This window comes from Onychomys torridus, chromosome 5 (assembly GCF_903995425.1).
Source record: "Onychomys torridus chromosome 5, mOncTor1.1, whole genome shotgun sequence".
In the NCBI taxonomy this organism is placed as follows: domain Eukaryota; kingdom Metazoa; phylum Chordata; class Mammalia; order Rodentia; family Cricetidae; genus Onychomys; species Onychomys torridus.
This window is the reverse complement of record NC_050447.1, coordinates 4,420,133-4,436,030: the sequence shown is the minus strand read 5'-3', so window position 1 is coordinate 4,436,030 and position 15,898 is coordinate 4,420,133. Positions and strand designations below refer to the sequence as shown.

At 43.0% G+C, this 15,898-nt stretch overlaps 1 protein-coding gene across 1 annotated transcript in view; it reads left to right on the top strand.

Moving 5' to 3' along the window:
* The window catches only part of Arhgap10 (Rho GTPase activating protein 10), a 271,607-nt gene that overhangs the window by 208,199 nt on the left and 47,510 nt on the right, over positions 1-15,898 (top strand). Inside the window, exon 19 of the mRNA XM_036187947.1 lies at positions 2,758-2,908. Coding sequence (XP_036043840.1) covers positions 2,758-2,908 — 151 coding nt within the window. The remainder of the gene's footprint in view (positions 1-2,757; positions 2,909-15,898) is intronic.

Sequence of the window (15,898 nt, the reverse complement as noted above, 5' to 3'; positions counted from 1 at the left end):
CCATATCTTTCTCTGGAAGAACTACTCAGAGCTCTGGGAACATCGGCAATGGTGGGAGATGAGCACTGTCTTGTGGAAACAGTGGTTGAGCAGCACACCTAGGTTTGAATTCTCTTTCCTAATTGATGTGTCATGACACGGATGCAGGTTGGGACTGTTTATTCTGAGTGCTGTGTGCCCAGTGCTGTACTGAGTGCTGTGTGCCCAGAGGTCTCCCCAAGCGCTGACATCAGTTCCAAGCATTGATCTCAGCATTCGGAACTGGTGAGATCCCAACGCCAAGACAAGGCTGTCTGTAGCGAATATCTAGGCTTGGGGACTGCTAATGTGGAGGGTGATTCAGCTGCCTGGATGTCGGGCCCTCAGAGAATTTATTAAGGCTGTGGTTGGTGGCTGGAATCTTTGAACCATCATATGTATAAATGGGATGTGGCGTGCTCTAAAGAATTCACGTGCATGTCTAGTGCCATTTTTTTTTTTCTGAAAATGTTTTTGGTGTTCTGAGTTTTCCCTTCAGGCTTTCCACAGTTGTCTTAACTGTGTGGGATGATTTCCAAGTCTTTGCTCTGGCTACACAAAAGCATGACCTGGGAGCTTTAAAATCGAAACCCGAGAAAACAAGACAACTTGAAAGCACATTGTCTGGTGCAAACCCAAAGGTGCCTGAAGTCTTCTGGAGTCGAGCTAATGTTTGGCCCGAGCTCTTGGTTCTAGACTGAAGTACTGGGGGGGACTTAGTTCAGCCTTCAGGGTATGGTAGAGCCACAGTGGTCTGACTCTGCGGACTGGGCAGCCCCCATACCTGCTTCCCCAAAGCCTTCTCCAGACATCTCACCTCGAGTGCAGTGGAGGAGGAAGAGGTCAAGGATCGTCAGCACTTACACCATGCTGTCTGCGCAGCCTTTCAGAAAGGCCTACTGGGAAGTCACCACCCACCTAGTGCCAGTCCTCAGGGCCTAACTGTCCAGTGCTTAGTGGTACTTTGGATGTGCTGGCCCAGTGTGGTATTTGGTTGCCTAGTCTGATAACTTCCCAGAGGCATCATCATGTTTGTAGAAATCAAGCATAGATGAGTTTGGGACTTTCATAAAGTGTGATCACGGTGCTGTTCTCTTTGATGAGAGGGATTATGTTCCCATTGTCATCCATCACTGATCTCATGTTCTTTTCCACCTCAGTGCCCCTGTCCTCATATGCCACAACCTTTTCTTCACTTGAGCAGCGACAGTGGCAGTACATGGCTGGGCCAGCAGTCCGGGCAGCTGGGAGATTGTCAAGGCACACCTGTAGTTCCCTCTTTGCCAGTGCCGTGTGGAACCAAGATTCTGTGGAAAGACCCCTGGTAGTAGGTTACCAGATACAACAGCAGATGAGATTTTCACTAGCAAATAAGTCCATGGCAACTTAAATAATTTCTTATTTTGTTTATACATGAGGGGGCAGTGTGGCACTATAAAGCAAATACACTCTTAAATTAGCTTATTTTTATTGGTATATAATAATTTATAGGTGAGGATTTCTAGGTTTTTCAGTTAAAACCCTTTCTCTGTCAGTTTTCCTTTGTGGACACACATATGGAAGAGACACCTTCGCTTACCATACAAGTCATGTGCTTGATTCTATTCAAATGAGTAAGTAATAATTGCAATGCCTTTTACTGTGAGTTTACATTTGTATTCTTTTAAAGCTAGGTGCTTGCTTCCTATCTCCACCAGAGGAGTATGTCCATCTGCTGCAGGTGTAATGTCTGTCAGGCTGATGCCAATAATGCTTTATTTCTTGGCTTCATTGAAGGCTGGAGTCCCTGAGGCTGAGGGGTGTCTGTGATAAGTCATTGCACTGTGATGTGCTTCCCTTCATGGCACACATATTACTTTGTCCAAAGGAAAACAAATTGCTAAGCAAAGAAGCAGCATATTTTAATTAATGTTGTTATTTCTGATATATGAATGACACTGTAGATAAATCATGGTGGCGATGTTCTGGGCTTCAGAAATAGGAGAGAAAATTATTAAGGGGGGTTAGAAGGTGTTAAATGAATTGATGAAATCTATAAACATTAAATAAGAAAGTTATGAAGACTGTAAATCAGAATCCAGACAGGTGATTTCATAGGCACAGGCTATTTTTAAATCTATAAAAAATGTTTGTAAATGGATGTTTCTGTTTATGTAGTTGGGGAAAAAAATCAAGTCCAGCATTTTGACATAAGAATAAGCCTCTTCAGGCTGGGCAGTGGTGGCACACACCTTTAATCCCAGCACTCGGGAGGCAGAGCCAGGCGGATCTCTGTGAGTTTGAAGCCAGCCTGGTCTACAGAGCAAGATACAGGAAAGGCACCAAAGCTACACAGAGAAACCCTGTTTTGAAAAAATCCAAAAAAACAAAACAAAACAAAACAAAAACAAAAAGAAGAAGCCTCTTCAAAACTTAAGGGTACTTGATGCTTTAGTCTGCACCTTGGCTGCCTTCCTCTGGGATGGAGAGCTGTGCTTTTCATGGCGAAAACCATCCCGCTTGTTTACTTTCAGGAAAAATGTTATTTGAAATATAATGAATTGGTGCTTTTTAACTTTAGTGAGATGCTTTATTTTGAATTCTTGTGTTAAAAAAAAAATGTTTTCTGATGTCAAATTCAGAAGGCTCTGGCCTGTCACGAATGAACCCCAGATCTAACGTGGCTGGTTTCTGGTTTGCTATAGCAATGCATAAGTTTCACTCATGGACACCCATTGTCATGCTTCTACCCAATGACAGATATTTCGGACCTCTCCTGAAAATGCATTCCCTGAGCCCACCTGCCTGTCAGCATCACCTCCAAATGCTCCACCACGGCAATCAAAGAGACAGGGGCAGAGGACGAAGAGGCCGGTGGCCGTGTATAATCTTTGTCTTGAGCTGGAAGATGGTAAGATGCCGACTATTTCTCTGTTGGTGGCATGCTGACAGCTCAGCCTGTCATATGACCTCTGGGCAGGTCACTGTGTTTTAGTCTTTGTGTTCCAGTTTCTTTCTCCCCTAAGTTGTAATGTTTTAGATTAGCAGGGAGGTTGATGTTTTCTGGTCAGGGAGAAAAATGCAAGTTTCTGTTTAGTGTTTGCTTTTGTTACGCACAGTTCTTTTTTATTTTTAAGACAGCTTAAATTTCTTTTTTGGGAGACTTGTGTGACCTCCTGTGAGGTTACATAATCCCGAGACAAATGGAACTAAAATTAAAGCAGATCTTTGATGTGAGGAGCTGGTGGAGCCAATCCACTGTTAATATGTCTGGATTAAAGGCACAGGTCACTATTGCCGTGTGCTCATGCTCTGCATCATACTGAACCCAATGGGCTCAGGTTCTCAGAAGGCAGAACTCTTGGTCATCTCCAAAGCTGGGGTGCCTTTGAGGTTGGGTTGCACAGCCTGGGTGGCACTGAGGCAGATGGTGATTCTCATGTCCCATCCAATCTGTTGTTGCCAACCACCTCTCACCTCATAACCCTGTCTGGATTTTTAGGTTGGAGCTGAAACTGTGAGCCAACAAAGGCTGGTTGGTGATTTGTGGTCACGTGCCTGCATTTTTACCTGTGTATTTCTCCTGTTCAGTCAGTTTTCCAAATTTAAGGTTATTTTATACTTTTCTTCTCTTCTTGCTGCAAAGCCATTTAGCCTTTGTTATTCTTCCCAGCACCTATGGTTATGTAGATTGGGACCAAATTATAATACCTTCATCATAAACTCACATTCAAGAGAAAAGTGTCTATTGGTTCATGCACAGAAGTGACACTCTCCTCAAGTGACTGGGGGCACATTCAAATTACAGACCCAGGACACCTCTCCTGGCAATACTGAGGGCGAGCTGCTCTTGATTCTTTCTGAATTGTTTGCCATGTGTGTATAGTCAGATAATATTTTCCAATTTCCTGGAGAAAGTCATGAGTCATGAATATCAATTTCTGATTTAAGAACATTTTGTGTGTGTGTGTGTGTGTGTGTGTGTGTGTGTGTGTGTGTGTGTGTTTAAATCAGAGGTCAGTCATTCTACAACACATCTTTTGAGGAGTCTCTTATTGAGTTCAGTGCTCAATGATTAGCTGTGAACTCTGGGGATTGCCCCTCCTCTGCCCAGATCTAGGGTTACAGGCCTGTGTGACCATGCTTAGCTTATTGATGTGAGTTCTTTTAGGGAGCCACACTCCACCAGCACACTCCAGGCTCCTGGCTTGCCAGCTCCTCAGCTCCCAGAACTTCTCTTCAGATTCTTTCCACTTGTGATCCCAGATAACCTTTTCTGTTCTCACTTTGATCCTTTGCCAGCAAAGTTGCTAATAGGGAGTAAAACTGACTGGTTTGAGTTTCACCTCCTCTCACATCTCACCTGTCCTCTGGTAGAGGTGTTAATAAATGAGAAACAAGCAGATGGGAGAGGAGTAGGAAATACATCAGCCAGGCAAAGACCTGACTGTCCTTTAAGGAAGCCAGAGTGAACCCTTTCATGGCGGAAGTGTCAAAGTCAGGCACTCCTCTGGAAATCACATCCACATCCTCTTGTTCTGAGGAATAAACTTATATCTTAATAAGTCTGTGGAGGCGCTACCTTTCTGGGCAGAGTTCTAAATGATTGTAATGACTGAGAGTGTGTATTAGCAGGGTTCTCATCTTTGATGGAAGACTCAGGGTGGCACATGGAGTATATTACTCCTGTTTTAGTAAAAACACTTTCCCTCAGTGCCAAGCAAGTGCTCTGCCATTGAACCAGTCACTTCTGATGTTATACTTCTTAAATGTTACTTGATTTTGAGGGGAAATATCAATTATGCATTTCCTTTATTTTATCTTATGTTTGTTGTTCATGATGTTTAATTGCATGTCATTTTACTGTTTTCTATTTTATACCTTTGTTATTTCTTTTTGGTGACAATCTTCACTTTTTTATACATTCATTCATTCATTCATTTATTTATTTATTGAAAATAGATTTTTTTTTCATATAATATGGTCTCATTACAGTTTCCTCTTCCCCAACTCCTAGATCCTCTCCACTTCCCAACCACCCAAATCTACACCCTTTCTTTCTCACTCTCATTAGAATACAAACAGGCCTCTGAAAAATAATGATACTAAAATAAAATAAGATAAAATAATACCAATCACATCAGAACAGGACAAAAAGGGAGGAGGGCAGCAAAGAGAAGGTACAAGAAACCCATACAGAAAACCAATAAAGAAATGGTAAATCATAACATAGATGCACAAGCTGTAAGGTTGAAGAAAAAAATCCAGACAAAGCACTGTGAGACAAAATCACTCCCAACACCATTGTGTTGGCTGTCTACTGCTGGGCTTGGGGCCACTGTAGGAGGAAGCTTCTGACGAGCAGTGAGCAGGATACTGATCGATGGGTCTAGCAGAATGTCATCAAGGAGTCATTTTATTGCGGGGCTCTTTTAGCAGAACAGTAGTTGGTTTTCCCCTGGGTCCATGGCCTGTCTAATCTTAGATCAATCTTGATATTTTGTTTCTTTGTTTTAAATTAAACATGTATGGGTGTTTTTGCTTGAGTGTACCTCTATGCACCTCCTGTGTACAGTGCCTGTGGAGGCCAGGAGAGAGCATCAGATCCCCTGGCACTGGAGTTACAGATGATTGTGAGCTGCCGTGTGTGTCCTGGGAATTGAACTTGGATCCCTGAAAGAGCAGTCCGTGTTCTGAACTGCTGAAGCATCTCTTCAGCCCCTATCCACCATCTCAAAGTTGTCCTCACAATTAGGAAAGTGCCTGAGTTTGTGATTCAGTAACTTTCATACTTCCTTGAAGGTGAGAAGGTAATACAAATCATTTACAAAGAATGCTTTTCTTTATTGCTGAAAGAAGCTTTGCGTTTGAGTTGTGTGAATATGTATGTTTGTATGATGTATGTATTTATGTGTGAGGAGAACATGGAGAGAGTTGGAAACAAGTGTCTGAAACAAGGAGAACAAGGAAAAGGAACTAAAAATGTAATTGATGTTGTCACTAAAAACTCTACCTCCTCAGAGATGCCTGTGCATTCATTTTTGTTATGATTTCAATGGTTTGAGGAAGCATCAAGCCGTCTAGCCCAGGCTGGCCTTGTATCTTTCGTGATGCTCGTATCTCAGCTGTCAAATCCTCACCACAGATGTGCACCACCACAGCCAGCTTACTCGTCCATCCTTTAGTGTTCAGCTTTGTGAGGGTTCACAAACCATTGAAAATGTTTTTGGTGGTCACTTCCAGTGTTTGTCAGATTTCGTTTAAATATGTCATATATTCTACACACACACACACACACACACACACACACACACACACACACACACACTCACATTGGGGGGCATTGAGACGGGGTTTTTCTGTGTAGCTTTGGTGCCTGTCCTGGATCTCGCTCTTGTAGACCAAGCTGGCCTCGAACTCATGGGGATCTGCTTGGCTCTGTCTCCCAAGTGCTGGGATTAAAGGTATTCGGCACCACCGCCTGTTTTATACATATATTTTAATGTTAATATGCCCCTGTTCTTGTTTCATTATAAAATAAGGTAAATTTGACTTCATAGAATCCAGGATAAGTAGTTTGTGCTTAAAAGTTAAGTAGATTTTTTTTTTTTCCTGCTAAGATTTGAGAGAAGGATGTGAATGTGTAACAGACATTGCCTGTGACTTGGTCATAGGTTTGGAGTCTGCGCAAAGAGCCTTTGCTGTGTTTCATCTGCGTTGAGCCAGACAGTCAGTCTTGGAGAATGCTTAGCATTCAGCTCAGTGTCCGGGAGATGTGAGCCATGACGCCCTGTGAGGAATCAGGAGGCCTGCAGGGGAGGTGCCTAGGACAGGCTTCACAACACAGAACTCACCTTACAGGGTTTGACCGCTATAAGCATAGTGGCTTAGTGCTCGGCACCAACTTCTGTGGATATATTTATTGTGAGAATCATCACGAAAGTGGTCAGAATCAGGAAAGCCTATGAGTTTGGTATAGAGTGATTTTGATATAGGTAATACAAAGCAATTGAAAATAATTCTTGTCATATATGATCAAATGACATTCAATTTATTTGCAAAGGAACTTAAAATTATTATTTTCTTAACCAATCATTGCTAGTGTGAATGGCAGTGGTATAGTATCTAGTTCTCTTAATTAGAGCAGCTATTAAATCTTCTGAAATGCTCGCCTTTTGTGTTGTAGAATGCACATTGCTCACTTTTCGATGGCCTTTAGTAATCTCTTGAACCCCAAAGCCGCATCAGTTTGGCTGAGTCTGTTAGAAAGTAGCAGGGCGTGAGGCAGGCTGCTCAGCACTTTGCTTCCATTTCATTCTCCTTATCCATGTTTTTGCTTCCTTAGAACTAGTATAAAGTAGCCCAAGAAGCTAGGGCTGTGGTACACTGTTCACATTCTCCAGTTCCCCGTGTTCGCCTCCATACTCTCTTGTATGAGGAGGAGCTGCTGTGTTTGCTGTAATTCCCTCTGACATGGAGGAAAGTTTGTCAGGCTGCTTGAGATGACAGTGACCTCTCTTATTTTCCTTTAGAGGCAAGAAAAAAATAGAAGTAATGATTTGAAGAATGAGGAGGAGAGGCTTGCCATCTGAGTTTTGACTGAGTTCTTCCTTCCTTCATACCAGCTCTAATTTTAAACGGAACTAGACGTTTATGAGACTAGTTGTTATATGCATCTTCCTGAATATAATTAGATATTCAGTGCTTGTCTTCTGTGCATGATATAGCAGTTTACTTCTTTAGGCAAGTTAAAAATATGATTTAATGCGGGTTGAGGACAGAATCATCTGGGAAGCCAATTGGCAGGATATAATAGTCTCTATCGTTGGTCTTTCTTGGGTACCGTTGGGTTGGCACTTTGAACACTTGGATGACAAATGTGTTAATGGCAGCACATCCTTTGAACATGTGTTATTGTAGTCCTACAGGGTGGTGGATGGAAGCAAAGGGGAATGAGTGTACACTGTTGACGGAGAGGCAGATAGACGGGGAGGCCTGGTTCCTGATACTTCCTTCTTACACTTTGGAGAATTCCTTATCTGGGTCAGCCTTTGAATGCACAGTGGGGCAAAATTACCATGTTGAGGTCCCTTCAGCCACCGTTCAGTGTCACATGTCAGCAATGGACACTTAAAGTGGTGGTGGCTATGAATTTAGCCAACTTCAGTAGATTAAAAGAATTCATTTTCATTCACAGGTATAAGCAAGAAAAGCAGAGATGAGAAAGCAGGCCTCTGTGTAGTCTTCTAGATGTAGATTTTGCAGGGTGAGCTCAGAGCCTTAAGTATGATAGGCAAGTATTCTGTGATATCCCTAGCATCTGTAGTTTTTTTTTTTTTAATCCTAAAATAGTGAACCTTATTAACTGTTGAGGTTTCTAACACTGTCCTTCAGTTGTGGTTTTTATGGCAATGGATGCTAGAATTAAAATTATGTCAAACTCCTCACAAAGAATTTCTAGAAAATCTGTTGTGTGCACACTTAACACGCTCAGGCTGATTTCTCAATTGCACAGTTTAAGGTACTGGTATATCGACCACTGAATATGATGGACATAGTTGCTGGCTTGTGTTTGACATGACGGTGGTCACTCAAATCCCACTGCTCTTCCTAAGGAGTGTTCTTAGAGCCAGGGCACTTTCAGCAAGGTGACTGTGGTCAGAAGGATGAGAAGCACACTAAATTGTTGTCAGCAAAGAGAGGAGTGCCTCCAGAAAGTCCAAGGAAAGAGAAGTGTTTAATACCAGTGCTACATCTTCATAGAGAAGGGGTAGTCCTCATATTCATAAAGGAGACAAAACACATTTTTTTTTTCTGAGTGTATTTTAAAGTTTTGATTAAAATATAGTTCTATCATCCCCCCTCCCCTTACACCTTGTATATACTCTCCTCTTCCCCAAACTCATGGGATTTTCTACTTTGTAAGCATTATTGCTACATATGAATATAAATGAATATATATAAAAACATGGCCTACTAAGTCTATTCAGTATGCCTGCATGTGTGTTTCTAAGGCTGACCACTTGATATTGGATCACAGTTGGGGCTTGTTACTAGGGAAGATTAATTCTTCCTTTCTCAGCAGTTCTTAGTTGCCTATAGCTTTTCACGTAGGGGTGATGACCCATGGGATTTCCTCCACCTACATTGGCATGTCAACTGCAGTTGGACAGAACCCATTTTACTCTGTCCTTTACAACATGTCCACTTTGGTCCATAGGTTCATCCTAGAGCGGGAAGGCCACCATTTCACCAACAGGTCAGGGATATGTGGGTGATACTTGTTGTGGCTGTGTACTCCCAAGAGAATGTGCTTATAAAGCCTCTTTTCTCCCTCCTCCTCCTCTCATTCCCTCCCCTCCCCTCCTCTCTGCCCCTCCTCCCCAATGCACCCCTCCTCCATCTCCCTTCAGAAAGGGACAGGCCTCCCATGGGTGTCAACAAAGCATGGTTTGTCAAGTTGAGGTCGGACTAAGCTCTTCCCCTTGTATTAAGGCTGGGCGAGGCAACCCAGCAATAGGAACAGGTTCTCCAAAGCCAGTCAAAGTGTCAGGGACAGGCCCCACTGCCACTGCCAGGAGTCGCACAAACAGACCAAGCTACACAATTGTCACACATATGCAGAGGGACTAGGCCAGTCTTATGCAGGCTCCCCAGTCATTGGTTCTTAGTCTGTGAGCTCCCATGAGCAGGCCAGTTGCTTCTGTGGGTTCCCTTGTGATGACCCTGACCCCTCTGGCTTGTACAACCCTTCTTCTCTCTCCTCAGCAGGACTCCCTGGCTCAGCCCAGTGCTTGGTAAAAATCTGTTAAGATGTGCTTTTGTTTTGGAGTTGTGGCTGCCTTCCCTGCTGCTCTTAGCAGAGCACTTCTAACAGTGTGAGAAATAGAAGGGTCACCACAAAACCACAGTTGGCATGCATCATCACCCATATCTTGGAACTATGGGCTTTCCTTGTGGACATATCTGACCAGCTTCGCATAGGAGGTAACCAACCCAGATAACTAGGTGGGAGCAGGTCTCCATCTTGGGGTTGGAAATGGTTCTTTTCTCCAGTTTGTAATTGTTCCACCAGATATTTCATCAGTGGGTTCTGGGTAATAATTTCCTGAACATGGGTACCTCTTAACAACACCCTCAGAGCATACAGCGATTCCTTGATGCAGTTGTTTTTTGTTTTTTGTTTTTTTTGTAATGCTGAATCTGAGACTAGGCCCAGAATGTGACAGTCCATGTAGGCTGATTATTTCTTAACTCATTTTCACAGTGATAAGATCAGTGGGTTAGAAAAGACAGCTAGGAGCTTCAGGGCTCTAACTGAGCTGTGGCATGCCAATAAGTCATGCACGCTGCCACCTCTGCATAGGCCTCTCCTCTGAACTCCCATGAGCTCGACTCCCAATGCTAGTGAGAAAGCAAGGGCAGCTTCTGCAGCTTCCTATGTAGTGTCAAGTATGCTTCTGTGTGGGATGAACATTGTCCCCTTTCTCAGGAGGAGGAAAGAAGCTTATTTAACGCCTTTAAAAACACGTAGCTGCAACTGTGGTGAAAATAAGTTCATGGCAGGTAACTAGACTTTGTAGAAGAGAGAAAAATTCCCTTAAAGCTTGTCTTCCTGTAGAGTGTGTACTTTCTTCTTCTAATAGCTTTTATTTTAATTTCTTGTTCTGACTCCAAGCAGCTGACACTCTTGTTTTAGCCCTCCTTGAGAGTCTTGCAGCGTAGGAGGTAGCCGAGCTGTCTAAGAAACATCTTTTCAGACCAACCACAGTATTGTTTATCCTGAGTGAAATGGAATTTTTAAGGCTGTCAAGAGTGACTGATTTGCAGTGTTTTCTTTGGTAGCCAGGACAATGAGCAGGTATCTCGAAGTGGGGAGGGTATAATGCCAATGTGGCCAGTTCCAAATTACTTACATTACTCAGAGGACTCATGAAGACCCTGAAGAAACCAAGCAGAGGATAAAGATGCCCCTGCAACTAAGGCATGGGCACCCGATGGCCACTTCCTCAGTCCCTACAGTCCTTGCAGCTACCGAGGAAAGAGAGGATGAAGTCAACAGAGAACTTCCTCACTTGCGGGCCTCCTGGTGTCTGTGTTTGGCCTTTGGTAGCTCTGGGTAGTGCTTCTGGGGCTTGACTCTTCCGTGTGCCTGTTTGTGGAAAAGTACATGTCACCTTTGGATGTTTGAAAAAAAAAAATCTTTGCACCTGTTCAAATTAAGTGTTGTGATGCATTTTGGAACTATATTTTCTAAGTTACACAGGCCTTTTCAGGTGTGCAATGTAATTGTGATCATGATTTTATTTTCCTCTTTGGGTCAGAATAGAAACAGTGGTTATTTAATTCTATAAAAGAACCAAGATTTATATGCTCTTTTATTAAACAGGTTAATAGGTTATGGAGGAATATGCCACAAAGTTGAGGAATAATAGTGTCATCACTAATTATCTTACTACATGACAGATACTGCTCTTACCAATATTTATTTATTAAGCTTAGGTCTTCCTCAGAACAAACTGCAGGTGGTGTTCATCTCTGTGAAATGGGTCAGTAGCTTTTCTAGAGCCCACGGCTGGTTAGTGACAAGGCCAGAACTACCAGGCAGTGGCTCTAGGACTCTGGCTCTAGGACTGTGCTGAGGTGCTGAACAGTAGCCCAGACATAGCTTGCAATAGTGATGAAAATGTTCACACCCACCCCACCCCCAGCAGTATGATTATGAATGAAAAGGAAGGTCAGAGACTCCTTTAAACCCTGTTTAAATACAGGAATAGGCATAGAAATCTAGGTAAGTAATCAGCTCTGACAATGGTTATCCTAAGGGCTTGGGGATGTGGTAATTGTGTTTATCTCTTTTTTATCCTGATCACTTGTTACATACACAAGACATAAACATATGTACACAAACAGCATGCAAACATTCATGTAAATAGATGTACGTGTTTAGAAGTCTAGCTGTCCTTTGCATTTCATGCCTGCTGTGTTGGGTATCAGTTTAAGATTTGGAAGTCGGAGGACTCAAGCATAGAGCTCTGGAGTGATGACATGGGTGTCCCTGCACCCCTGGCCAGCTCTGCTGCGTAGTCTTTTCTTCCTGATGGGCCGTGATGCAGCCTCCACCTTTCCCCACTTGCCAATTCTCTGCTGCTCACTTTGTCCTTGCATTTTGGGGTCACTACTACTGGGGACACTTGGGCAGCAGAGTTTTATTGAATGGCAGACTTGAATTCATGTTTAGATTAACCTGGACTGAAATCCCTGGCCTTCCTTTGATGGCTTTATGGCCTCAGAAAACCCCTTTGTGCCTTAGGAGTTTGTGCAGTACAACTGCGACATGGTTTTTGCCAAACACATTGAGTTATTGGATGCAAGCCACACTGTGTGTAGAGGATGCTCCAGGAATTTTAGCCTCTATTTTCTTGATGCCCTGATATATGAAATACTTCCATTGGTATCCTTTCAGAGGAAATGTCATTTGGTATTTTAAATGATTTTTGTCTAGTATAATACCAAGGATTGCTGATCGCCAACATCTTTGTTTGGTAATTGCTGCTAATTAAAGTTCAGTAAAGACTGAAAAAGCCAGGAGCAGAGAACGGGTGAATGACTGGGAATCTTAGCAGCTTTACCGTCTACACCAGTGGTTCTCAACCCATGAGTAGTGACCCCTTTGGAAAGTGCATATCAGATATTTACATTACAATTCATAATAGTAGGAAAATTACAGTTATAAAGTAGCAATGAAATAATCTTATGATTGGGGAATCACCACACCATGAGGAGCTGTATTAAATGGTCGCAGCATTAGGAAAGTTGAGAACCACTGAGCTACATTGTCTCTGTGGGCCCAAATCTTGTGTTCTGTGCACAATACTCAGTTTCCTGGAGTGTCAAATGCTCTGCATCCCTGGGAGTTTATGTGAGGTTTTCTTCAGTGCCTGTTTCTCTTTGGTTTCTAAGGATAAAGGCACATGGTTGTTATGTTGGTTTACTTGTTGGTGAAGGTAGAAATCTCAGTCTCTTACAAAAAGATGCCGAGGACTGTAATCGTAATACAAAATGCTCTGCTCTGCAGGCTGAAGCGAGTTGCTCTTTCTTGCTTCTAGTTGCCTCGTTAGGACTGCCAGTCACCTTTGCAAGTGGTAGAGGTGGGGCCCGCGAGCTGTGACCCTTCTTAACTGCTGCTGCTACTTGATAATGGGGTCTGGTGTGGTTGTTGTTTGTTTGTTGCTTTGTTTTGTCATGGTCTTGATCTTTTTTTTTTTTTTTTTTTTTTTTTTTTTTTTTTTAGACAAGGCTTCTCTGTGTAGCTTTGCGCCTTTCCTGGAACTCACTTGGTAGACCAGGCTGGCCTCGAACTCACAGAGATCCACCTGCCTCTGCCTCCCCAGTGCTGGGATTAAAGGCGTGCGCCACCACCACCTGGCCATGGTCTTGATCATTATACAGGCTATCCCCTTATCGGCTTTTTCCCGTGTATAATTTTGACTTATTTTAGCTGTCCAATGTCTTTTTAAGGCAAGTATTGTGATCAGTTTTTTCATTTGTTTTTGAAAAAATTCATTAAAATATTACATCACTTCTTTTGCTCCTTCCAACCCCTCCATGTCTCCTCCATTGAAAATAGGAATAAACGTGTTAATTAGTTTATGGCAGTTTCACTGTCTCTTGGTGCCTTGATTTTCAGTCTGCAATTGGGGAGTTGACTTTCCTTTTAGTGTATGTTTGTTTTGAGGAGAGGTTCAGACCTTTACCTGGTCTTGTTTTTATACTTTTGGGATTAGAGGCTGAGGATGACCGTTTCCTTGAATGGAAATCTCCTTCCCTAGAGGGAACTATTCTCCCACAGCTGCTGTCTCCAGTCTGTGTATTATTGAGCTTTGCTGTGCTTTTCCCTTTTGACTTCTCTTATTTCTTAAGAGCAAACTGACAGGAGAACAGCAGGGTCCAGCCTCCTACCTGGGGTTGGGGGTGATTGGACTAGACCTTGGCTCTTGAACTTGTGCTGAGCACGCACTGGGCAGGCTGCATTCCCCAGCCCTTTACTTCTGTTTCTAACACACTCTCTGTAAGTACCCATGTTGCAATCTTTCTTCTTTAGCCTCTCAGATATCTAAGACTACAGATGTGTGCCATCCCAGCACTTGGAACTCAAGGCTCACAGTTAGCTCTCCTCTAATGGGCATCTGTCAGAGCTAGTTTTTTTCCCACAGTTCCTTCTTCTAACAAAGGAGTTCTCTGTCGATGTTCATTGGCGTAAAGTCAAGTTGAATTTGAGTTTTCTAAGAAGATAATCAGTTCATTCACATAATATCTATTGTTAAACTGAGTTTTCCAACCTGTCTTTTTTAAAAAAAGTGTCTAGTTAAGGAATGGGCTATGTGTTTACACACACTTTTCCAGTGAAGGAAAACTAATGTGTAAGTTAGTACAATTTCTCTGGTGTGGGTTTTGATGAAGGTGGAATAAATATCTGGTCTCAGAACTGTGAAAGAAAATAATTTTAATTTTTGTCTTGCTTCCAACAAAGGTCTTGGTATAGATCTTAGGTATCTGCTGCTCTTGACAGAGCGTCCTAAAGACAGTCTGCACTGTGGCCGTTTCCGTTTCCGGTGACTACATATGGGAGGCTGTGAGAGGAGCACTGGATTGTCTCTGTTGTGTAGGTTTTCCATCTGCCAGGCTCCTTCCCAGCCATGCTGCCTCATCTTTCTGCTGCTCTTTCCTCTGTGTGCTACAGCTACAGGTAGAGCAGGTCCAAGGAACCCTGATGCTCTGGACTAGCCTGACTCTGAGGTGAGTGGTGAAGAAGCAGCCTTACTCTGCTGGACAGTCTTAGCTGGTGTGTGTGTGTGTGTGTGTGTGTGTGTGTGTGTGTGTTATTCTTGAGGGTGATCTAACTGTAACAGACCCTTATGTCCCTCCCTTTTAAAGCAATCACAAGTTGCAGTAAGCCATTCTGGAGTCACATTCCTTACTCTGAATTAGAGATGAGCAATGTCCCACTATCCACAGACTTCACATCCGGTAGATGGAAACCATGCAATATGTTGATGTACTTTCAGGATCCGGGTAGGAAAGGTAAAGCGTATGTGGCTCAGAAAGGACATGTCCTAGTTACAGTGCAGGATTTCAATATGAACTGATCGAGGATGGCAGTTGCAAGGTGTCATTTCCTGTGTGTCACTAGTATACAGACATGGGCCTGTACTGACTGTGTATCGGGAAGTAGCACTATCCGGTCCACTGTCTTCTATTTCATGTGTTCTTCTGTTTAGGAGGGATAATAATGATGCCTTTTATCCTCTGTTGATTGTAGACAGACATTTTCCTGTGTCTTGCCTGGTCCCAAGTAAACACACAGAGGCTTATATTAATTACAAACTGTATGGCCTAGGCTCAGGTTTCTTGCTAGCTAGCTCTTTCATCTTAATCCATTTCTGTTAATCTGTAAGTTGCCACGTGGCTGTGGCATTACCAGTCTGCTGGCATCTTGTTGCTCCTTGGACGGCAGCTGGCCTCTCATCTCACTCCACCCTTCCTCGTCTCCATCTTCAGTTTGACTGTACCACCTAACCTTATTCTGCCTCGCCATTGGCCAAACAGCTTTATTTGTCAACCAGTGTGAGCAACACATATTCACAGTGTACAGAAGGACATCCCACTGCAATTGATCTTAAAATTGAGCAGTGATTCACATCTTATCTATTGTGTTGCTCCACTACCAGGACAGATTTCACTGTATGGAGGCTGCCTCCACATTTTCTCTTCAACATGACAAGGTTATTTATGATACTAAGTATAGTAGCTGGGGAAGGGGAAATGTACAATTTGGCATGCTATAGTTTAAGCTAGTCCATGTAGCATTAGGTACTAGTTTTGGTAAAATCTACCAACC